This window comes from Solea senegalensis, linkage group LG1, assembly GCF_019176455.1.
Source record: "Solea senegalensis isolate Sse05_10M linkage group LG1, IFAPA_SoseM_1, whole genome shotgun sequence".
In the NCBI taxonomy this organism is placed as follows: Eukaryota; Metazoa; Chordata; class Actinopteri; order Pleuronectiformes; family Soleidae; genus Solea; species Solea senegalensis.
In genome coordinates, this window is record NC_058021.1 from 9164473 (window position 1) to 9190547 (window position 26075).

At 42.3% G+C, this 26075-nt stretch overlaps 2 protein-coding genes across 3 annotated transcripts; one reads left to right on the top strand and one right to left on the bottom strand.

The window, feature by feature from the left end:
• The first annotated feature begins 2438 nt into the window (after window positions 1–2438).
• Window positions 2439–10352, top strand: nr2f6a (nuclear receptor subfamily 2, group F, member 6a). Of its 2 annotated transcripts, none has more exons than XM_044024678.1 (6): window positions 2439–3230; window positions 3556–4226; window positions 5290–5384; window positions 6641–6966; window positions 7108–7354; window positions 8049–10352. In XM_044024678.1, exons 2-6 carry the CDS (start codon window positions 3958–3960, stop codon window positions 8321–8323), a joined length of 1212 nt encoding a protein of 403 aa, XP_043880613.1. In that variant the 5' UTR covers window positions 2439–3230; window positions 3556–3957; the 3' UTR covers window positions 8324–10352. The 2 variants fall into 2 exon arrangements, with proteins under 2 accessions (XP_043880613.1, XP_043880622.1); XM_044024687.1 differs by having other exon boundaries at window positions 6644–6966.
• Window positions 10351–25833, bottom strand: LOC122768597. Its single transcript, XM_044024697.1, has 14 exons — window positions 23536–25833; window positions 22776–22984; window positions 22505–22676; window positions 22298–22348; window positions 21911–22023; window positions 19401–19405; window positions 17992–18536; window positions 16735–16938; window positions 16462–16623; window positions 12393–12511; window positions 11816–12094; window positions 11119–11290; window positions 10865–10906; window positions 10351–10748 (listed from the first exon to the last, which is right to left on the bottom strand). The coding sequence occupies exons 1-14, from the start codon at window positions 24652–24654 to the stop codon at window positions 10647–10649; spliced, it is 3294 nt and encodes a 1097-aa protein (XP_043880632.1). The 5' UTR covers window positions 24655–25833; the 3' UTR covers window positions 10351–10646.
• Window positions 25834–26075: the final 242 nt, after the last annotated feature.

Consider the following 26075-nt stretch of genomic DNA (forward strand, 5'->3'; position numbering starts at 1 on the left):
ACAATTTATCTCCTAAATATTTTGTAGGTGTTTCTAATTACGATTTAACAAATATTTATGCAATTAATTTTTTTTCAACAAGTAATGATCAATAGCATAAAATGTTCTATTTAAAGCTCCAGTATGTGACTTCTGGTGCCAAAATATTGCTACTGTTGTATCCTTATAAGACTGAATCTAGGTCCATGTTCCAATTGTTCTCTATCAACATTTGTTTCACCTCACTCAAGTTTCAGAGAACCAGGGTTCATTTGTTAACCTTAAGTTTGCTGCCATCTCACTTGTCTACCTGTTCTGCTTCCACATTCCCCTCCATCAGTTGTGAAGTAAAATACATGACAGCAAAACAAAAACATTGCTACACTGAGACATACACTTTGATAATGGGTGACAACAAATATTTAAATGTTACACACTACAGCTTTATTTAAATAACAATGTGCCACAGAGATGGCAACGTGTCGACAAACAGACACGGTTTGTTGAGCCTAAACTAACAGAAGACGAGTTCTGTTACCAGCTTATTGCTGCTACAATGCTAAAATCCTGTGTCGATATACACCAGAGCAGAATAAAGGCACCTCAAACAGACTGTGAAAAATGGCTACAGCTCCCAGAAACAAATGAATGACCTTACATTTAATTAATATTACAGAAAAACACATTTTATTTCAAGGGTTAACAGCTCTGTTGGATGTCTCATCTTCTTACACACACACACACACATTTGCACAGTTAATCTTCTCAGGACTGAGTATTGACCTCAATTCATTCGAACAGCCTGAACAAGACATTATAGCAAACCCTAATCTTAACCTAAACATTGCTCAAATCTTTGCCCTAAGAAATGAGGTTCTGTCTCATTTGGACCAGGTTTTGTTCTCCATGAGGACTACGGGTCCTGACAAGGTCAGTGTTTATGCCAGAAAATGTCCTAAAGCGGTAACAAACACAAGTACAGACACACACACACACACACCGTTCTTTACAAGCCCCCTTCTTTTAAGAAGCCTCATTTTTTCCAAAACAAGAAGTGTCAATAAGCAGGCACAGTGGCCTAATTAAAGGGACTTTCACTCAAATGAGCACACACACTCACACACCACTGATGATCCATTAGCTGCACAATGGCCACAAAAATGCTGCTCTGTCACACACACACACATTCTGTCCTCCAGGGGGTAAAGCTGGTTTTAGATTTAGGAATGCCATAAAAGTGTCCACAGGAGGAAAATATGCCTGTAAAATCTCTGCAATTGCTCCTGTTAGATAAAGACAAGTTGCATACAGTGAATATCTATAAGGCTGCTGACACTTTTCGTTCCATCCATGTGTGTGATGGCACAACCCCATCCCCACAGACTAGAGCTTGCACATTTACAAGCAGATTCATCACTTATCTCTTAAAGCTCTTATCTGGGCGTGTTGTGTGTCCTCTCCTCTCCTTTATCTGCATTTGACCCTGAGATTTTTACCACAACAGGGGGGTATGAAAGTCAGTTTGACCTCTTGAGCTAACCTCAAACACAAATCACCGTGTGTTCCACAAAGCGCTGAGGCAGACTCCTTTAGAGAAATGAGCAATGACCACAGAATGGTAACCTTCATTACCAGCACAATAAGCTATTCTGCGGCAGGCTGCGTGCACGCATGCAGGATCAAAGTGGTTTTCTTTTCTTCTTTTTTTTTTAATTGAAGGGGGAGACAAAGGCTCTTGCTTTGAGGAGTGAAGCTCACCTCACTGCAGCTGTGCTCAGCTTCTGAAATTGTGGGCTGGAGTCAAAAAACTTTCATATGAAACAAATCTCTTGCTTTCTGAAAGACAGCAGGCGAGCAGGAGATTGGCATGTTTGTATTTGTTGCAGGGCTTGAGGGCGATCTGGTATTGTCGAGGTTTTTTTTCGTGGCCTTGGGGTCATGCTTTCTGCATCTGTGAGAAAGATCCTCCACATTCTTCCTGTGTTTGTGTGTGTGTGCATGCTGCCCCACACAGCCCACTCCCTTTGCTCTTTGACTCCAATGGCCATATAAGGCAGACGCTACCATGGTAACCACAGGGCTTGAATAGCAGTGTCAAATCCCTGAGAGCTCAAGCGTGCACACACACACACAAACACAGCTATACTTGTTAGGACACTGCTTTGACTTCCATTCATTTGGAAGAGCCTAACCAAACCTAACCCATTACAAGTTAAGACCCAACTCTAACCTTAACCTAACCACAATTTAGATCCAGGCCCTAAACTTAACCAGCTCCTCTAGGACCAGGTTTTGGTCTCCATGAGGTCTACTGGTCCTGAAAAGGTCAGTGTTTATGCCAGAGAAGGTCCTTGAGAGGCAACAAATACAAGTACATACACTCTGGCTGCCCCCTCCCCCAGCACACACACCCTCCCTCCCCCATGCTTTGCTTGATCTCTTTCCCTCTCTGTCACACACACACACTTACAGGTTGGGGAAAACAGAGGCAGAAGGAAGATGGAAAAAAGCTAATGTTGGTTAATCCAGACTGTCTCCTGCTTTGGCCATCCTCATGAATCATAATTTAATAATTAATTTGTGGACTCAGAACCTGGGAGCGGAGAGATGAGAGGAGCACCCATCACTCCGACCCCCGCCTCCTGTTAGCCACAGCCAAAGGGGAAAAGCCTCACTCACTCTCAGAAACACACCGCGGACGGAAAGCAGCAGCAGCAGCCACACAGGGCTAGGCCGCAAGTCATTAGTTCTTGGTGGGCAAGCATTGACAAAAGCCTGGAGGGAGAAGCCTCGCATGAGGAGAGGAGGAGGAAGCACAGGAACTAAGGCGGACAGACTCTCTCTCCCCCCCGTTCTTGTTTTTCTTGTCTGTCCAGAGAGGCAGCAGCAGCACGGAGGATATCGTGGTGCTACAACAACAAGAGGGAGCGAGAGAGGGAGCACTTCCCTGTGCTGGAGATCAACTGGGTGTTTTGGAAGGGAGGTGACCTCCGTCTCCTGCTTCAGAAGCTGGTGGTGCCTTTAAGGACACCCACACCAGAGTGTTGCTGTTGTCGTCGCGGTGTAGACGACAAGTCGATTTGTTGTGTATCTGAAAATGCCGCTGAGAGGATTACAGCAGTAGAGCGGGCGTGCTGCGTTCACTGCCTCAGCTTCGCTGGATGGCACGGAGCTGTACAGCGAGGGGGAAAGCTGCGGTCCGTAAACGCAGCACAGACAGCCACACTAGCCGACCGTTCGCTCGTCCTCAGGTAATAAAACGTTGGCACGGTTTGCACGGTGAATAATTAACCAGGCAGCTGTTTTAAATGATAATCAATTAGCCCAAGAGGTGGATAAAACTAAGTGTATGGACTATTTTAATGAGAAAGGGGCGGTTAGAGTCTCCCCAGGCATGTGCTAACACGAAGCTAACACCGAGCTTCTTTTTCAGCCATTATTGTTGATGTTACAGTCAGAGCTGAGGTTGTGAGGACTGACACCCGTCGATGTGTGTTTGTTTTATTCAGCCTTATGTCATATTTGTTTGCGTCTTCATTTTTTCAACGGACATTTTGTTTGTCCCCTGCGGTAAAGGTCTCCGGACTGAACGCGGTTGACGGGCAGCATCTCTTCAACCGTTCGGGAGAGAAGGAAACAAGAAGAGGACACCGATGGACAAATAGGAGACAGAAAACGGAGGAAACCCCGTCAAACACTCGATATTAAAAAGTTGCCACGGTGGAGACTGTTTCCAGGTCATAGTGGAGTGGGAGGGGACTGAGCTGCTCTTGTTTTTTGTTTCTTACTTTTTTGTTTCAGTATAAAAATAAGACTGCGATAGCACATTAGACCACATACGGTGAAGAAGAAGTCATCTTCTTCCACACTGTCCGCCCAAGACTTTTCATATTATTCGATATTTATGTTACCTTGACGGCAAGCAGAAACCTTGGCTGTCTGTCCCATTTTTCTCTGCGGTGGTTCGGTAACCAAGCGATGGCCATGGTGAGTGGGGGCTGGGGAGATCCTAACGGGGGCACCAACGGGCTGGGGGACAAGAGCTACCTGAGAGGGGAGGAAGAGGACGGTTCTCCTCAGGCGGGGGGCAGCGACATGGAGGCCGGGGACGACGACAAGGCGTGCGTGGTGGACTGCGTTGTGTGCGGGGACAAGTCCAGCGGAAAACACTACGGCGTGTTCACATGTGAGGGCTGCAAGAGCTTCTTCAAGAGGAGCGTCAGACGCAATCTCAGCTATACCTGCAGGTGAGCGGTGCATTATGGGTGATGTATTTTATGAGGCCATGCCGCTGCAGGAGTCTGCACTATAGGTCATAATGCATCAGAGTATTCAAGTTCAATACCACACCTGAAGTTCTGTCAGTACCACACACACATTGAAGTTTGATACCCACCTCTACTAATGTTCTCAAAGAACAAACGGGTGTCAGTTTCCTACAAAGAACTAATTTATTACTTGATTGTTGCAATGATCCATTATAGTCTCACAGCAGTTAATTAGTTCATAGTTAATTAAATATTTTCACCAGCTACAGTGATAATAGTTTGTCATTTATTAGCAAAATAAATCTCATGTGATCATTTTTTTGTCTTGTTTCATGGCATTTTCAAGTCAGACTTTAAGAGAATCTTAATATGAAACCCAGGCAGCATGGTGGACATTTTCCATCAAAAGCTTGAGTGCATCACTTCTTTTGCCTCCCTGAGGAATTCTAAATTACTACCAAAAACACTGCTGGCATATACACAGTAAAATCCACTGAAAACTTTTATGGACACTAAAAAGAGATATATGGCTGCAACAAAAGTTAACAAGACTAGTCAATTACTGCTATGATTTATGAACATAAAAACTGTATTTATTACAACTTATTTAAGTTAGGCTTCCTATTGTGATTTATGTGCTCCTCTGACAGTAAACACAATATATTGTAACCTTAGTTTGCTTGTCTTGAAAGATTGAGCAAACAACTAGGTATTCAAATTATTTATACTTGAGTCATTCAAAATCTTAGGGCAACTGAGTGTCTGAATCAGGATTTAGAAACTCAACTTTCTATCAAGTCACGTTCATCACTGCAGTGACTTTCATTTTCCTCATTGTGACATTAGCAACAGTTACACACTTGTCATGTTCTGGACAGTTTCAGCACTGGAAATTGCATCAAAACCAGAAAACTGTTGTAAATGAGACTGTTTTTGCATTTGTGTAAAAATTAGGAGAAGTTGGTATAATTCCATTGGTTTGCAGGAACTAATTCACAAACGAAGAATCCTCTTTAATCTCAGATTTTTTTTTTGTTCTCAGGTCAAACAGAGAATGTCAGATTGACCAGCACCACAGAAACCAATGCCAGTACTGTCGCCTGAAAAAGTGTTTCCGTGTTGGCATGCGCAAAGAAGGTATCTGTCTATTCTTATCCATACATACTTTGTCCAGTATTGTTGACACTGTGAGACACACTGGGATCATAATTCTGGAAACTGCACTTGAACTGATATGAAAAACGGAATCATTGATATTTATTTCAGTGAAGAGCCCTCGAGAGCCTCTGTATTACTTCCATTAGCTGCTCAAGTGAAAAAAAAAATCAATCCTAGTTAAATTTGCTACATGTCTTTTCTTCTCCAAGAGCTCCAAGGAGAGGAGAAAACATTACACATGGGTGTCCAGGCCCTATTGCGTCAAAGCTAGTCATGCTTGTCAGCTCAATGCCATGCGCTAAGTGCCTTAATCTAGTGTCTCCATAAGAGTGACTGAGAGGGATACAGGGCTAAGACACCTGCGTCCCAGAGCCTTAAGCCTCTGGTTGTCGCTGGAGCAGAAACCCTCTGACTTATTGGCTCCATCAAGAATAATTCAATGTTGGGACTTTGTGGTGGAGTGGTGGAGCATAGGCTACACATTATTTAATATTCTGCAGATTGTAACATGCATGCCATACATTAATTAAAACTGTGCATACAGATGAGTTGTATAGTTTCCATTTTGAGTTGAATTTTAGAGTTGTTTGATACTTAAGATATATTTTACTTTAAACTCCCAGATCATAAAACTTGCTAATTAGACACTTTATGGCTCCCTGCAGAGAAATTCCCTTTAATTGACCACTCCCACAGGGAGGTTAGAGGTCACATTCACTAGCGGAGCAAGATTCCTATGCCTTGAGAAGACTCTGTGTCTAGTGTCTTGCTCAAGGCCACATACACTGGAAGAGTTGCTTATAACATACAGTCATATCTTTAAATTAATTGATTTTCTATTTAGCAGGCTGCTCTAATTTCTCACTTCTGGGAGCGATGCTTTATGTCATGACTACAGTGCTTTCTTGGCACTATATAACCATAGTCATCTAGCGTGGTTTTGAGAACAAATATGATGATATCTAGGTCAGTGCAATAGCATGTTTAACATTTGAACAGAGCCTAAATTGTTGTTGAAGTCTTAATCTCTGAAGATTATTATTTTGCACTCCTAACTGAATCAAATCTGTCTGCAAATATGTGACATTCACCACTGGAAGAACCCAGTTTTAACTTTTTGTTCCCTCTCTGTTATCTCCTCCCTCATCCTTCACAATTTTGTCCTCTTCATCTTCTCTGTCTGTCCCTTGCTTCACCACCCCTCTCCTCCCCTTTGTCCCCCAACCAAACTACAGCAGTTCAACGCGGACGCATCCCCCCTCAGGCAAGTCTCAGCCCCTCCATCACTCCCATAGGTGGCGCCAGTGTCCTTGGAGGTGGTGAGTTTTACAACAATGGAGGAAGTGGCGGCGGTCAGCCCGTGTCTGAGCTCATCTCTCAGCTGCTGCGAGCTGAGCCATATCCCAGCAGTCGCTATGGGCACCAGTACAACCAACAGGCCGGTCCAGATAATGCCATGGGCATTGATAATATTTGTGAACTGGCTGCCCGCCTACTCTTCAGCATCGTAGAGTGGGCCAGAAGCATCCCGTATTTCCCTGAGCTGCCTGTTTCAGACCAGGTCAGTAGATTAAATTTCATAGAAAAGTAAAAACTTGATTGTTGCGCTATATTTGAATGACCTTGTCCACATAAAGAAACGTTACGCAGAGATTTGTGTTTTAAAGCAAATGTAACATAAAACATGCTCACCAATCCTCAGGTGGCCCTGCTGAGGCTGAGCTGGAGCGAGCTGTTCATCCTCAATGCGGCCCAGTCGGCTCTGCCGCTCCACATGGCTCCTTTACTGGCTGCAGCCGGCTTCCACTCCTCACCCATGTCTGCTGAGCGTGTGGTTTCCTTCATGGATCAGGTGAGGGTGTTCCAGGACCAGGTGGACAAGCTGACCAGGTTGCAGGTGGACTCGGCTGAGTACAGCTGTCTCAAGGCCATCGCACTGTTCTCGCCAGGTGATTTCCTCCGCTCATCTGCTTTGTCGGCTTTTATTGTAACACAGGGTACTTGTGTAACCCCCACAGAGGACACTTTTATAAGGTCGCCCAGTGTGAGGCATGTTTACAAACGATTTGGACCTGTAAAGCACATAAAAGAAACATTCAGTCATTCACATTTCACACTTAACTTTAACACAGGCTTTCTGTTATGTAGACACAAGACATTACATAAACAGTTAGACTGCCACTATTAAACTGAACAGGAATTGGTCACACGGAAGAGTTTACATGAAGATGGTAGTACAAAAACAGTAAAAAAAAAAAAAAAATCATGTAAGTTGCTTTAAATTTAACTATATAGATGGAGCATCGATTACAACTTACACTAAAATATAAGACAGCTCCTTAACTTCAGGGCATTTGTCTCCAAGAGGAAACCTTGTAAGGTAACATCAGTGATTAAAACTTCTGATATTGATCATAACCATTTACATTGTCTTTTATTAGTTTCAGTAGTTAGGAATTCAACATGGTCTACAATGAAAGCATCATGAGAGGATACTGCTGTATCTCTTGGCGCACACGATGAGGCACAATATTTGTTCATCACAGTATTTTCCAGTAGTTCAACTATGCTCTTGGCTCATCACGATGCTTTACATAACCTGCCCACACTATTGAATAACCACCACGTTTCCCTCCTGCTCAGATGCTTGTGGTCTGACAGACCCAGTCCACGTGGAGTCTCTGCAAGAGAAGGCTCAGGTGGCTCTGACGGAGTACGAGAGGATGCAGTACCCCAGTCAGCCGCAGCGCTTCGGCCGCCTGCTCCTGCGTCTCCCTGCCCTGCGCGCCGTTCCCGCCAACCTCATCTCCCAGCTCTTTTTCATGCGCCTGGTAGGAAAGACGCCCATTGAGACGCTGATCCGTGACATGCAGCTCTCTGGAAGCTCAATCAGCTGGCCGTATGTCCCAGGACAGTAGCTCCCTCTACTGGGATGGACATGGTTTTTGTCTGGGATTAGTGACGACAAGGACCCATAAAGAGACCTCCTGACGCATCATTATCCATCTGTGTTGCTTTCAAACTGCAGTGCCAGCTGGCTGTCTCATGTACTTTACTGTAACTGCTCTACTCCCTCCTCATGAAACGAGTCCTCTGTCTCCACACGACCTGTCGGAGGAAGACGCACGAGACGATGCCAGCCTGGATCTGGTTCTCAGGCCAGAGAACAGTTCTTCATGCTGGGCTACAATATGGCGCTCACTGTCAGACATGTAACCACCTACATGCTATAGTGACGAAAGACATTGCAGTTTCATGTAGAGGGCAGAAGCACCCTGCTACAAACTGCCCTGTCACTGGAAGTCAGCTGAGACATTTTTCCCACACAAGGCTTATGGGAGATTGACTGGAGATTTGTGATATAGAAACCTTTTTATCACACAACAGTAACATTACATCTATGACTAGAACGACCCTAATTGAACAGTCTAAAGTAGTAGGTGCGCCATTGACTGGATATACAGACACAGTACGAGCCTTTTTGTTGACAAGACAATTATGATTTCACTGCTCTTACCTCAACAGTGGAGGACAAACAAATGGCTCAAAAGAACGACGAGTGAAATAAAACCAAGGAAAGTTCACCAAAGTTTCATCAGATGATTTTTTTTTTTTTTATATATATATATAGAATTAGTACATAAAGCAGAGAGATGGAAATGAACAGACTCTTGTGACTGCCTGACCATCAAGTCAGCAATGCATTTATTTCATTCACAAGGCTCTCGGTCGCTGTAGTTTTAGAAGAATTAAAACGAGAAGAGTGACAGAACGGACAATTACCTCAAGAGACATCAGAATGCTTTAGTCTGATATTTCCAAAACACAAACCTCTGTAAACGTCGTTCACCAGAAACCGCCTTCTTTTTAAACTGCCTTGTTATTCAGTATGAATTTGGGACACCTAATGAAGGATGAAATGAGACTTGTGAGTGTTACAAACGTGCTTCATGTACATTTTTGAAAAAAAAAAAAAAAATCCCGAGTAAATTTCGTCCATGATTTGAATTTTGACTGACGGAATACGGTGAATTAAGCTATTAAACATTGTTTAGAGCATTGTTTTCTTTTTCGGGTGCATAAATAAACTATCAAAACAATTTCAAACACTTCATTGGTGATTAGCGTTTATATCAAACACAACCATTGCTGTTTCTAAAGGTAAAAATTCCCTGAAAAATATGTTGAAGTGTGTACAAACACACGCACAATAAAACCAACTTTTTATCATTTTGCATGTTAAAATATTGTTTTGGATCTCTATGTTGAGACTTTTCTTCTTTTACATTAAGTGTTGCTTTCTCTGCTAGTTCCTAAACTTTTTTCCAATATGTGTTTCCATGTAAAGAAAAAAAAAATATACCTCTGTCATCCGTCAAAATGGAAGCTGATCTTCATGCTATACAGAGTCTCTGCTGTAATACATGACAAGACCATGTTGTAAAGAACATTTAACGTGTAAAGAACATTTAACGCCAAATAACGCTCTGTCTATGAGTGAGAGAGAATATGAGCCTCCTGGTTTGCGGGTCTGTAAGGATTTACCTCACACAGATATTACAAGTGGCAAGTTTACAAATTCACAGATTTGTTTGTTTTGTTTCCCCATAAATCAACTCTAAAGAGAAATACGTTCCAGCATTGACCAAGCAAATCAAATGCTTGAACTCAGCTGCTGGATCGACCACCGGGTCTCTGGATTTTCCTTTTTTCAGCAACAACTCGCACAAAACTGTCATCGAGAAGAGAAATCATGAGTATACTATTGATGTTTTTTTGTTTTTTTTTAAAAAATCTTTTGGGTTACTGACTTAATGTGTATGGCAACGGTATTAAAAATCAAAAGATACAAGTGTGTCTTTTGCTTTGTTTTTTCAGATTATTTGAAAGTGTTGTAGTTACGTACATATGTATGAAGAATGCAAAAATAAAAAGAGCAACATGTTCCATAAATGTACAAGTGTTTTCATCTTCCAAAAAGTGTGTTTGAATAGTTTTATTTACATTATTTGTCCGCTTTATCTTCATCTTCTATAAAAACATACAGTCATTAGAACATAGAAACACAGTAATTCCAAATCAAGCATAACAACTCAAGGGTATTGCAGAGGAAAGTCAGTCCTAGTGACTGACAGCTGGAAGGTAAGACGTGGCGTCCAAACCAGAGCTGACTTACAGCGCCTGAAGTCAGGAGAGAAGCTGTTCAAAGATCCTCAGCAGTTTGAACACATGACTGAGACACTAACAAAGACCTTGGTCATAGATTTTTACCAAGCGCTTGATGTGAAAAAGCTTTTGTCGGAGTTGTTTGCTCTGCTGCTTCTTTGCTTGATAGTCTGGTGTCTGGAGGAAAATTCAAGAGCAAACAAATATTAAACCAACATTGTATCTGTAGTAATAGACATTACAGTGGGATTAGAAGAGTCTGATAATGAAACTCCAAACATAACTGCACTCACCCTTTTAAGGTCTTTCAGGTGATTATACTCCTCTGCCACCCCCTATCAATAGAAATACAACTTGTCACTTAAGTCTGGTGATATTATGTTTAAAAGAACAATTCAAATCTCAAGACTTCACACAAAAATCTTTTCCATCTTGACAAAAACCACACAAACGTCAAAGAGATGCCCATAAGTCACTGGATCAGTCCATTTGATTCAATAACTTTGGGATAAGACTGACTTAATGACTCCCCACTGTGTTTCACTACCTGGTATTTCATAGAACCTTCGTCCAGTGTGTCCAGTTCTCGACTGAGCTTGTGTATTTGGTCACTGATGTTGTCCATGTCTGCACACAGACTCTTGTAGTGGGTCAGATCAGAGTCAAACTCCCTCTTGTACTGCTGCCGCTGCTCATCTGTGGTTATTTCTGGGTACATCCTGGATCGACACATTAAAGTAAATACATTAAATCATCATTCGCCCTATGTCAGCTGGGACTGGCACCAGCGGCCTCTGCGACCCTCATGTGGAGGATAAAGCGGTAGACCCGCTTATCCGAGGTCGGGTCGCGGGGGCAGCAGCTTGAGCAGAGAAGCCCAGACTCCCCTCTCCCTGGCTACTTCCAGCTCTTCTGGGTTTTCCCAGCGAGTCCTGGGTCTTCCCTGGGGCCTCCTCCCAGCGTGTGTTATCTGTATTCTAGTTGTATTAAAATAAAATGATTTGGTCGACTTGTCTTACAGACATTGGTGACTGTGGTTCTTCTCAACATCTCAACATGATCGAAAAGAAAGAAGCTCTTACTTTCAAGGTGTACATTTACAACCTTCATTGCTACAGCAACTGCTGAATTGCCTTTGTAATTTTCCCTAGTTCGTTATGTGCAAATGATGAAGCTCGTTCTTGTGTATTTTTTGAGAATTGTAACACACGCCCTGTTGTTTTTTTTTCATAGGAGTACCTCACCTGTAAAGATGAAGTGTATGGTCCTGGTCCAGTTCATTACCAGTGTCCCCAGTGGTGTAACCAGTTTCATACTGAGACTCGACCATCTCCTGAGCAGCAGGACGAGGCTCCAGATTCTTCCTTGCTTTCCTTTCCACATGAGGAGGTTGAAGAGGAGGAGGAGGAGGAGGTTTTTGGAAGCTACCGATCTCGTCCGAGGAGCTGCTGGAGTAACGCGTGGCCGTGCTGCTCTGGCACAGAGGCACCGCAGCTCCGTGATTGCTGCGCTCAGCAGAGAAACTAGAGAAGACACAAGATATTTGCCTCTGTATATAATATAATATGCACAAGTTACGCTTGGACATCTACTGTACATCTGCCAAGGAGGTTGTGTTGTCTTTTCACCTGCAGTTTTTAATCATCTGTTTTTCTGTAGCCTTGTGAGCAACTTCACTCGATTCTAAACAGCAGATCATGAATTCTTGTGGCGATGCACAATAGGTCATGTTGAAACTGAGCAGCCTTGGCAGACGTATGTGCTGCCTTCCTCTAGTTTCTAATGATTTCATCATTATCGCACTGTGGACTCATCACTCACCTGTTGCTTTGATATTGTCCCTCACTGTGGATGTTGACTGTTTTGCTGCTATAGGAGACCACGCTGTTCGCCACCCTGAGGTCAGGCGCTGTTCTCTCTGATGCCACAACAGTCGGTGCCTGATGCAGTGGAGCAAATAACAGGAAATACAAAAGCCATGTGACCTATTTGTCTTTTCATGTTGTGAAATACAGTCAAGGTCAGATTCAAGTACATTTTCGAGCTCTTTTCAAGGTCAATTTTAAAAGTGAATACAAGCATACTCAAAATGACAGTTCACTCTTTTATTACAATGAAAGAGATGATATTATGTTATAAACAACCAAATGTGTGTATTATAATAGTCACAGGCACACATACAAACAAGGTCCAGGTGAAGCGGTTTTCATGTGGACTAATTTATCCCCCTCATCTACTCAGTGAAGTCAGTTAGCTGTCTGTTATGACAGAAGTGACAGAATTGGGGGGGTCACAAAAGCATCAGACGCTGAACAGAACAATGGATTCGAAAACATGTAACAAGCGTGTAACAGGACACACACACGCTGCTGAAAAGTGAAAAGCAGCCATTACCTCGGGAAGTGTGTTCCTACAAACAAAAGGAAGATTGTGAAACACGTGTTGCCAGAGTGTGAGTCTGTGTCACCGTGAGCACAATGGAAGACGACGGTGGAATCAAGGGAACAAACATTACTGCATGTTCAGGAGAACCAAGGCGAACATGAGACACAGAGTTTAAAAAAAAAACCTAGCTGTACCTCTCCTCCTCACATATCTACTGTCGTACTGTATCATGCATTATTAATTGCTTCTAGTCTTTGACCTATTTCTGGATTACAGTGTAGTCACACAGGATGAGGATCTAGTGAGCTAATGTGAGCATGTGGAAAAAGCCGCCTGTGAAATAGATCTCATGAACATGCAGTCGGAGGACGATGATGATGATGATCCTCTGTGTGTGGAGAAAAAAATCACAGAAACTGCAGGAAAACAGATTCACTGTGGTGGAATGATGCTGAAGCAGCTGCAGCTTCTATCAAGTGTCATTAGTCACTACAGCTGAAACTCTGAGGACTGATAAAGAAAAACGTTTTGATTTAATGTTTAAAAAATGTTGTTTTTACAGTTTCGGTTCCTCGTGCTGCAGCTAATGAGGGTTTTCATTCCTGCTTTATCCACTGATTTATTTATTTGGTTAAGCAGTTTCTAATGTGGTAAACTGCATAGAGTTTATGAGATTTTCACATTTAGATCTTTAAGTGGGAGATCTGGAAATGTTTTAGAATTGTTAAAAAGTAAAGGTACTTAAATTTGGTTTGAAAATGGGAACAAATACGACATGATTACATAATTTTACTGTAGGAAACTGTAACAAATTAATACTGTTACTGATTTGACTTGAGATTTCATCCTTTTCAAATGTATTTAACTATCTATATTATATTAAAATAAAACATAAATGTGTTTTTGCATGCACCATCTTGAGGTTTGTATTCTCTTTGGAAGAACACTGCATGCTTCTCTGCTACTTCTTTTTGACTCGCTCGTGTTGGGATGTCCTGTTCAACGTAAGCAACATAGTAGAGTTGAATCTACATTTTTCCTTTTTGTGCTGAATGAAAATGCGGCACATGTGCTAAAACATGTGGAAACTGATTGGTTCCCCGGAGTCTAATCTGGTAGCGGTGTGTTACAGCCCCGTCTCAGACTGAATCATTTAACGCTACCGTGCTCTGTAGGCAACACAGACACAACGCAAGCCTTTTTATTCATTATACATTCCACATACATTATATATATCTTTCTGCAAGGCAAGCATCTTCACTGTGATACAAGAGTGTCCCAGAATAGGACCTGCATTCTGATGAAGTGACACGCTGCACACTTTTACAGTGACGGGAAGTATGTAGGCCAAGATCTCACTGGACCTTGTTTCTCCCTTTCTATAATGAGTCATGGTGGACGTGATGCATTCACTGTACGCTGCTATACTTATGAATTAATCATTGTCAAATACCACACGAGGCTGCCGCTGTGAAACACAGCTTTAACAGGGCTCTGCAGCCATGAATACCCAAACTGAAGTGACAACATACTGTATTTTCACAGTCGTTTCTCCCAACCTCTGGAATGACTTACCTCCTTTCCTTGGCTTTTAATACAGTGTGAGATGCCATTCATAATAATTGAGCAATTGTGTCTGGCTGCTTTTTGTACAATTAATGTAAATGTTTTATTTTATTTTATGGATGTTACCGTACAGCATTTGGCTGACTGTGTTGTCTCATTACAAAAAAAAAATCGATTGAGATGGATTTTTTTGTACAGTCCTCCCCCAGTAATGTCAAATATCGATAGCAAAATGAGAAAAACTGTGTGGCTTCTCTCCTTCACTTGCCTGACTGATTAACCCCCAATCGATTTCATGTGGCCCGCCACTTAATAGCAAGTTCTATGTTGTTGTTGTTTGAGTAATTTTGCATCATAAATACATTTTTATTGTGAACTATATATTGTTCCATATGAACACAGATACTTTTATTTTGAAATTCTGAGAAATGTCCATCAGCATAATATTTTTATTTGCAATATCATGATAGAATTGTAAGCTCATATTGCCCCACCCCTGCTTAATAGTTTATTTTTTCCAAATTCCAATTGCAATTTTTTGGACTTTTTTTTTTTTTTACACTCTGTGGCTCCAAGGTCATTTGCATTTGGGACCCCTGTCCTAGAGTTTCTACACAATAAATACAGTATACAGTACACATGACCACCAACTACTTGTGTATGTGTGAATCATCATCCATCCATCCACCTTCTACCGCTTTATTCTCCACAGGAGCGTCGTGGGGGGAGCTGTGCCAATCTCAGCCTGGACAGTTTCACCAGTCCATCGCAGGGACACATACACAGACAAACAACCACTCATACTCACACCTACGGACAATTTAGAGTGTCCAATTTACCCAATCCCCATATTGCATGTTTTTGGACTGTGGGAGGAAACTAGAGAACTTGGAGAACACACACACACACACACACGGGGAGAACATGCAAACTCCCCTGTAGTCTGTAGGTGAATCATCATATTGAACAAAATTTGAAATGAGTCTCCTCCACCAAGAACCCACTTGATGCAGTGATAACCACTTGTTGGTCACTTAACACATCAATGACAGAATCATAGCTACAACCACTGAACATTTATTTAAATGACTGGGGGTTAGGCTGATTTCATTAGTACTTGTTTCATTTTAGATGAAATATTTCTTCTTCACTTGCAAACACAATGAGTCATTTACAGCTAAAACACTTTCTGCACACTGGGAACTTGTGTGTGATAACATCTCTTTGAACACCTTGTGACTTGAAACCAGGCTCTTAATCATGAGGTTATTCACCTCCATGACCTCTTTTTTGAAGATCCTACAATGCGGTTGACAGGTTATCTTTTTGTTTTAAAATGGTTTCTGTGCAGCTCTTATCACTGGTCAGGTTAATGATCAGTCAGGGTGAAACCTGGGTGTGCCGAAGATAAACACCAACATTCACTGAGTCAATAGCGGCATGAGAATCTTATGTGTTCACCCATGACACAGTATACATGCAGGGAAGTAGAACAGTCCAAATATGTGATCGTAAGTATTGAGATAACTGTATTAACTGTAATTTTAATCAACTCCTTTAACATAATCTTTCAGTCAACTGATCTCAAACCAGTATGATCGTAATGTTGATACTGTCCTTTCACTTGTTGTGAGTCTTAGCCCCGCCCTAAAGCATATTATGGGACTATAATTGACAAAAATGGACACCACGCTGTATTAAGAATATTAAGACATGAAACTAGAGATTGGGACCATCATTTCCTGATAATATAATTGAATTATTTCATATAATTCTTCTTACACCAACGAGAGACGCCCCCTGGTGGCAGAAAAAGTTCTGAAGCAACATTTGTAGGAAAATGTCTGGACTTGATCACATGACTCAAAGAAGCTTGGCCTGCACTGTTAAAATAGCGCATGAAGAAATACATGATAGTAGAGACAGAAATTTGACTGACCCAGTCCAGCACCTCCTGCCCCTCCGATGGTCTGACCACTGGATTGTCCCAGTAGATGTTAGCCTTTCCATGGCGCCAAATCTTGCTGCGGGTCTTGTATGCGTAGTAAGCGGACAGAGACAGAGCCAACACCACCATCAGACCCAACACTAATCCTACAGCCTGAGGGGGGATACAAATAAATTACACACCAGAAAAGAATAGTGCATGTAAGATTATTATAACAATAATAATAATAATAATAATAACAATAAAAAAATCAATTCAGCTAACCTCTTCAGGGTCCATGTAGCAGTAGTGGTGCAGGTACTGGTTGTACATGGGGAACCCCCCAGGGAAACCTGCCCCCACACTTCCGCTGAGGCTGGGGCTGCCCTGGATGTTCTGACACATCATGAGCATGGGGTTGTACAACATGCTCTGTGAGCTCTGAGACATTGGATTCACTCCAATCACAAAGATAATGTCGATGATTCCCTAAAAACAGAGGTCCACCACACTGTAAACTGGTAGTGTGTAACTTTTAATTACAAACAATTGTCTCTCTGTTACAGTCAAACCTCTGTCAGAGAAGTTCACACAGTGTCCATCAGCTCCACATGACTCTCTGTGTGTTTCTCAGTATAGTAGTGTTTAGAAGATACACACAGACACTCCCACAGTCAGGCCTGTTTTCATTTGAAGAATGCAACATCCAAATATCGTACCATTGTTTCTGTTCAGAAAGACCAAACAGAGCCCACGCAGATTTATTAATCAGCTTTCCACAGGTTTTGTTTGGTTTTACAACTCACAACTATGCAGTTTTGGCTCCTTCTCACAGCTCTCATAAAGTCATAAACGCTAAATGAAGAGTGAATGTTGGACTTGTATTCTTCACATGACCAGAGATGCATTTGCATAGGAATTATAATGCAGCTTCAAAGTAGCTGGAAGTGTTAATAGTCACCTGCTTGTGTTAATATGTTGGGTTCACAGTTTGTTTCCAGTTACTAACAATTTTAAAGCATCAACGTGGAATTTGATATTAATAATTACAATTTCATTAGTCATGAAACTAAAAATCATCACAATGAGCTGGAGTGGGTCTCCCACCACAGAATATGCCATCTTGTATCTACAGTAATCCAGACTGGACAAACCAAAGACTCCTTGTGTTTTTGTGTTGCCTGAAATCTACCACAATTTCCTTATATACACTTGGAATGGGTGTATTATGTCGTCATCCATTCATCTTCTACCGCTTTATCCTCCACATGTGCCGATCTCAGCTGGCAAAGGGCAAAAGGCAGGGTGCACCCTGGACAAGTCGCCAGTCCTCACAGGGCCACATCGAGACAGACAACCACCCACTCTCACACCTATGGTCAATTTACAGTGTCCAATTTACCTAATCCCTAAATCTGCATGTTTTTGGGCTGTGGGAGGAAACTGGAGAACCTGGAGGAAACCCACACACACACGGGGGAGAACATGCAAACTCCATGCAGACATCATGTGAGTAGTTATTTCAGAGTAAGGCAGACTCACCTGAAGGACAGCTAAGATGATATCACAGATGAACACAGTCAGGTAAAACCTGCATCCCCTAATCATCCGAGACCGTGAGAAACTTCCCACCAGGAAGCCCAGTGAAACCAGGAAGTTGATGGCTGCCATGGAGATCATTGCTGACTTGGCAGAGTGCGGCGTCATGTACGAGCCGCCATATCCGTAGCTGCCTCCGTAATATCCTGACCCCGTCCCAGCGACACCTCCTGTAGCCCCAAGACCGTAACCCCCGTACCCAAATCCATTCATGTCCCACACCAAAGTGGAAGCAACACAGGCAAAGATGACGAAACACATGACGACGATGGCGCCCTGGAAGGTCTTGACAAAACCGGGGGGTGAAAACCAGCGGTAAAAGTGCTGAGGCGTGCCCTCCACATAGTAGGAGTCTGGAGGGAGACTGTAGGTGTGAGGGACACTCTGGCTCTGAGGGGAATGGACGCTTCTCGCAGGATAGAAGCTTTGGGAGGTGGTGCTGTACGGTGGGCTGTACACGGGAGGGCTGTCATACATGATGGATGTTACTGCAATCTCATCTGGAGAAGAAAAATAAGTAATTAATTGAAAAACCATCCATCCATCTTCTAACTTTATCCTCCACATGAGGGTTGCCGGGGGCATTGGACCAGGTGCCGGTCCATCACAGAGACAAATTACCATCCACTTTCAACCTACACTCAATTTAGAGTGTCCAATTTGCCTTATCCCCAAATCTGCATGTTTCTGGACTGAGGGAGGAAACCGGAGAACCCAGAGAAATCCCACGCACACATGGGGAGAACATGCAAACTCCATGCAGAAAGACTCTTGGTGCCCTTGCTGCAAAGGCAAGTATGCTAACCACTGCACCATCCGTGTGGCCATTGTAAGACCAAAGCCTTTCAGTATCTCTACATCAATTTATATACAGTATAATATACTGTCTTGAAGGTGTCAAATGACCAAGTTCTAAACATTGTGTTGTCTATTTTTTGATGAGTAAGCTCCCGGTTAACATAGGTGCAGCAGAAGGGATTTTCTTTTTCTTCTTTTTGTCATTGTTGATCAATAATTCCACAATGACCTTTCAGCATAATGCAAATCAAGTGATCTGAGAAAGAACAGCACTTCTACACCTCCTCTGGCTTCCTATGCTACATTAAATAAACAAATCTCTCAAGCCCTCGGTTGCACATGAGACAAACTTATGACAAAGAGCTGCAATCAATTTGGGGGTGACTTTTCCAGTGATCCGGCCTACTGCAACATTAAATGAAGCAAATAAAAAAACATGTCCGGGCAACCACTTATGTCTGCTCAGCACTTGGCTCATTAGGTTTTGAAGAACACATATGCATGCTGGCCTGCGTTCACCTCATCCCCTGAACTCTCTGCTCAGTATCACTGACCCACACTTCATCACTCCAGAGGAACTCAACCCAGCAGCCTTCAATAATTCAGACAGACACACGGACAGACAGCAGGTGAGAGGCGAGCTGGGGCAGCCATGTGAGGAGGCAGCTACTGCAGGGCGGACACACAGACGTGTCCCCTCTCTGTGTTGCATAGAGTAGGGGGGTGCATGTTGTTGTTGTTGTTGTTTACGCGACAGGTTGTTGTTTACACAATAAAAAAAATAATAATTTAGAATTGAATCTTCATCTATCTCGAAGATTAATGTTGACATGTTTAGATTCGATTGTATTGATCCCACACCGGGAACAATTCACTACAATAGATGAATCAACGACTTACCTTGTATTTCTCCTTGTAAAAAACATAACATTAGAGTCAGCAATCATGATGACAACTTACCCAAACTCTGTGGAAACGGTGCTCTACTTTGTGCCAGCGCAGCTCCGCCGCCGTCATTACGCACAGCTCGTGTGAGTCTCCGACTGCATCATAAAACAAAATGTCCCTTTCAAGTGGAGTGAGTGAGTGAGTGAGTGAAGGTTTCTTTTCTCGGTAAGAATAATAAAAGTGCAAGGACGTGACGGAGCAGCAGCTGAGCTGAGTCACAGTCAGAGCCGCGGAGTGAGTAAATGTCTTCTGTTCACCTGGTGTTCACCTGGTGTTCACCTCCACCTGCTGCTGCTGCTGCTGCTCCCACATCATACTCTCTGACTCACTCACAGGAAACTGAAACCTACATACATACAGTTCACTGAATGCAATCACACCTGAAATAATAAGAACAAGTTGTTTAATGAATTACTCATTATTAAGTGTTACGATTTAAAGCTGTAGTACGTAACTATTAAAGGTTAACTACATTCAAACGTTCAACACAACTGTCTGTGTTTCTCAGTACAGACAGTATTTTGAGTAAATAAGTAGACCTGGCATGATTAGAGAGGCCTCCTTGAAATGCATGAAATTACAATTATTACATGACAAAAAGTACTTTCATATTGAGATCATATGACTGGGATTACTGCAACAAATAAGTCATTTAAGACTTACTTTTATAACATGAAATCATATAGCAGTTAACAGCTGAATATATAGTATATATATATATATATGTAGTTGATTTTCTGGATGTTGTTTGCATTGGTTACAGCTGCATTGTGATTATTGTTATGTGCCCATAGAGTCTTTGTGCTGTTATGAATTTACTCTATGAGGAAGTGAGATGGGTGGAAGAAGAGGGAGAGACAGGAATGCATAGAATAAAATAATTTGCAGTCATGGAAGTGTATAATTTCACTGCAGATAAAAGACAGACATAATGTAATATTTTCACACATTAATACTTGGATGAATATACAAATAATTAATCACAATCTGTTGAATGTAAACATGAAACCTTTTTATTTTTATTATTATTATTGAGAAAATCTCCGCATCATACAGGCTGGAGTTGTCACTCACAATAAGGCGGACACGCTGACATATTACAGTGAATGCATCCATGACCTTTATCCTGCAGTGCACACAGTGATGCATTTCACGACACAACTAGAGGAGGCAGGGTGGAAGAAGCACACGGTGCTAGTAAAGCAAGACAGCTTCATACAGCAGCACTGTGACTGAAAACACCACGAAATAAATCTGAGCTTTCAGGAGGATTTTCACCATAATTACCTGTTACTTGTTAGGAAGGCGAATACACTGCTTGGATCCAAATGCACGAGACAGGAGGCACGATGAAAGATTCAAGAGTTTTTATTGTCCTCACTTCTTCCTTGAAGTAGAAAAACAAAACAAAACTTGGCACTAGAGCTAACTAAGCAAAAGGCGACACAGACTTGTACGCTGATGTTTTCTCTGGTAGCAGAAACAACAGAGGGACTGGGGACACTACAGTATATAGGGAAGAGGGAATCAAGGCCAGGTGCGAGTGATTACTTAAGGATCACCAGGTGAAGTGCATGAGGGGAATTAGGGGAGATGGATAAAGACAGATGAAGAAACAATGCGACAGGAAGACATGGACGTTTACCAAAATAAAAGGGGAAGTGAAAATCAAACCCAACACCAAAAGTGACATGAACTTAACGTGACTTTAAACATAAACTAACACAAGAACTGACTGAGCAAGACAACAACACAAACACATCTGACGCCTCGTGACATTACCTGTGGAAATTGTTCCAGGACCAGATATTTGTAGAATGGGTCATCAGTTTAAATCCTCCTGGCCTTAACATTGTGTTGCTGCTTTTATTGTGTATTTGTATGAAAAGTACAATATAAATGAAGTTTGATTGATTTGAGGACAATAACTTAAGTGTTGAAGGTTACTACAAATACTACACAACAAAAATGTAAAAAAAAACTTTATTGCACACATTTGTATTTTGTAAAAAACAAAGTTGTCATTAATGACAGAATATGGACTTAAGAACATACAGTGAATCAAGAAAGAGACAAAAAAAAGTTGCTTTGTCACGACTTTCCTTCTGTCCTTCACGTCTGAGCGTTTGTCATCATCTCCTGGTCAAATGTGTGGATTCTGTATTTGATGTGACTTAGTTTGGCTTTCAAATAATCACAGCGTTCCTTCTTGTCTAAGAAGGAAGGATCCTATAAATCACAGAAACACAAGATAGTGTAATGATCAGTGAATGAAAACGTAATGACCTGAAACTATCTTTTCAGTACTCCCGTGTCATCTCCTCTGTTCAGCTGAGGCCAGATTTCATGCTGGAAACAGTATTAATTGCATCAGTGGTCAGCTTTAGTGTGGGAAAATGCTAATGATATTGGAAATACCAAAACATGTGTGGGTTAACTGTTAATATTCTCAGTTATTCTGTTGTTTTAAGTGTGCAAACAGTTTCCGAGCCCTGTCACTTACACTTTTTTTCTGCTCATATTTCTTCAGAATGCTTCGAATCCTCTGTTGATCCTAAAGGAAAAAGACAACAACATTCTAATCTGGACAGATTATGGCATAAAGGAATACGAGCCCAGAATCAATGTCACAGAAATCATTTCTGTAATATATGCAGTAATATAATATAATACAGTTAGATAAACTCGATAAACTCCATGTCTACCTCACCTGCTGGCCTTTTCCAGCTTTCAGTAGTTGTGCCATCATGACGTCCAGCTCTCTGAACTTGCTGAGTGTGATGGCGAGGTCTCGGTGAAGGTCTTTATACTCCAGATACTGATCATTGAAAACAGCTTTGTACTTTTCCCGCTCTTCCACGCAGCGGATCTCCGGAAACTTCCTACAAAGAGATGAAAATGAAACATAAAGTGTCTGTACGACGCGGCTGAATGTAGACAGAGAAAAAGCTTCCATAAGATACTTGATTGAAATCACTCACACGATGTAGTCTGCCACTATGTATGCTTTGGGCGTGTATTCCATTGCTGTATTTCTCCTCACACTGGCCGGGTTCTCTTGCGAGTCAAGGACATTTGCCCGTGGACCGATGGAATCTTTACTCACAGACTTGTCTATTTCGTCCTTGAATGAAATCCGTGTTTTTTTGGGGTGCGTCAGAGGGATGGACTGGTGAAACTCCTCGTGGTGCTAAAAGGGTCACAGAGAAGGGAAAAATGTAAATCAACAAATGAGTAATGCACTTTGAGTCAGTGCCATTACTGGTATCTAAGAAGACTGGGGGGGATGTGGGCTAGTATCAGAGAAATTATAAATAAATGAATTAATAAGCCAGTGGAGAAACAGCTGAAATTTTTTTTTAAATCTCTTAAGAGGAATTTCTTCATCAAGGAGGTGGATTTAATGATTATGTTTACTCCTCCCACCCTTTCTTATTTGACATCAAATACACAGTGCTAATGAGATTAGATTCACCATCATCTTATTGTCAACATAGATCTGCATTTGAAGCCATGCTGTTCTGGGGATATCACTGTTTAAAGCGAACTGTCAGTGAGGTCAGGAGTATTTGACACGTACTGTTCCGAATAATTCAGTTCAGTAAGATCTTTGAAGTTATCAAAGCAACTGCATTTGAAAAAAAAACTCAACTTTAACGTCTCCATTTCTGGCACGTTTATACAAAGGTTTGCAGCTCTGGGACAAATCCTCACCCACACTTCAAAATGTAAAGACTCTACCTTGTTCCCAAAGTGCTCCCTCTCCCTGCGTGTGGCTTCATGCCTCCACATCTTCAGACATACCAGGAAGCTTCCAAGATACAGTGTCATGTTGATGAAGATGAAAGCTGTTCCCGCCATCTGGCCTCCATCAACCCGACAAAGATTGGCCATGACGGGATTAACGCCTATTGTCATGTCGCACAGCCCTCCGCGGTTTAAGTCATTGAGGTATACAATCCCTGCAGCCATGAGGAGGAGGAAGAGTGCCACGTTCATGAAAGCCTCCGCTACAGGCCACCAGGGGGAGTTGAGGAGGATGGTGCGATAAATCATCGTCATTCCCACCACCAGAAGACAAAAGGTAACGATCCACGAGATTCCAGCTACGGCCAGAATGAAGGGGGTCATGGGGCCGCTGTAGCTGTAGCCAGACAAGCCCAGCCCGTTGTTATAAGCACCGTTATAGAGTCCATAGGCGTTGGACCACTCGCTGTCTTTCTGGACGTAAGCAATGACACAGGCAATGACCATCCCTCCAAACAGGAGCTCAAGTCCAGCAAGAAGTCTGAGCAGGCCTGGCCAGGATTTCAAGTATGAGTACTTCTGGTTGTAGACTTCCAACTTCTCGGCATAGTACTCTGCAGGGTGGATGCTGGTGAGGAGAGAGTCCTCCCGTAGGCCATAATGATCGGAGTCCTCCGTCAGCAATAGCTTATGGGAGTTCTGGCTGGAGTTGCCGAGTGAGCCTCCACAATTCTTACGCTCAAACAGGGGACTTACAGGAGGACTCACCCTGGTCCCATTAGGAAGGATCTGAATTGTTTTAGTGCTGATGTCAGAGTCCTCACAACTGTCACTTTCCCCTGACCGTTTATGGAACATGTTCCCCAGAGACCTAGGGATGAGGGACCTCAGCCTGTCTTTCATGCTCCCTTTTTTGTCATCCTCCTCTACACCTGCATACGGTGGAGTGCTAGATGTGGTGTTTTCAGCATCATCTGTGATAATACTGGATGTGGGTGAGTGATTAACCCACACAGGCACCGGTGGCTCAGCGATGGAGTTCCTCTTGCTTGAGGAAGACTCTGTCACGCTGTGAGGCTCTTCAGCCTTGAATTTCTTTCTCCAGCTTCTCATGCTGCAAGCTGACTTTGGTCATTCAATGAGAGAGAGAGGGAGAGAGAGGGAGAGAGAGAGAGGGAGAGAGACTGTGCAGAGAAGAAAAGAAAAGATGAATTATGAATGTATCACATAATTATATGCTCTGAAGTCTATAATTCAGACACCTGAACTGAAATAGCTCCGGAGAGTAGATTATGAATATTGTTTTAAAATATTATGGGACATGATAACCCTCGTTGATTATTCTCTAAGATAAATTAGGATGTATTAACACTTGTATTGACCATATTTGACCTTCCCAACCTTTCCAGGAAGATCTCCTTTCATTTCGGAGTGATAGGAAAAACAAATTGACATTATTGTCTGGGGGCATCAGAAACCAGCTGGCATGAACAACTATTGAACTGATACGTAAACTCATTCCATCTTTGTGATGTTTCCAGGTTATAATTCAACTATATCCCCTGTGTCTGCTATTTTATACTGAGCAAAACAAAGTAACCCACAATGTACTGAAATGCTGCATAGAAGTTATACCAACTGTTGAGATTAAATATTATTATTATTACATGTATTCACTGGATCCACTGTTGAAATAACATCATCTTTTATTAATAGCTTTAGCTGCTAGAAAACAATCCGTTACAATTAAAAATAAAGGCCTTACATGTATGATAGTCTTACACAGGAATACCATGGTTCTAAGTGTAAATGCAGATTGATTATGGAAATGTAAACAAACAAACAACTGTGGCATAAGGTGTTCAGTATGTGATTTGCAGCACATATTCCAGAACAATTCAAAACCACTGGAATGTGGTGGAAGCCCATTGCTCACCCACTGTGTGTGGACCAGCATGGGAAACACACACCGTGACCACACTGCACTGCTCCCACTCGACTAATAACAGAGGACTTTAAGTTGAGCTGTGACTCACAGCAACAGTTATGACACTGTCGCATCATGTCAAAAACGCGAATACACGAATAACGTATTTCAATAATAACCCCTCGATTCAACAACCTCCTCACCTGTAGGAGCCCAGCCTGTCTCTCTGGTCAGTCTTTGTCGTAGGAACTGTTACCCTCTGTAAAATGGTGGTAGTTTTCACCAGGGCTCACTCAGCTCAGCCGCTTCAGTCTCTCAGGTGACTCACTCCTAAAGCTGGACGCTGTGTGTGTGTGTGTGTGTGTGTGTGTGTGTGTGTGCTCGGTACAGCACACACAGTAGCTATTGGCCAGTGTGAGTGTAGAGGGGGAGTTACAGCTTAAACATTAAACCTGAACCAACCCTGTGTGCTGGTGTTGACTGGCACTACTAATCTAATCTGTGGGACAGAGAGAGAGAGAGAGAGAGAGAGAGAGAGAAAGGTGCGACTGACTGTTGACACTCATAAATCTAAGGGAAGTAGGTGGTTGTCTACCCTGAAATGATG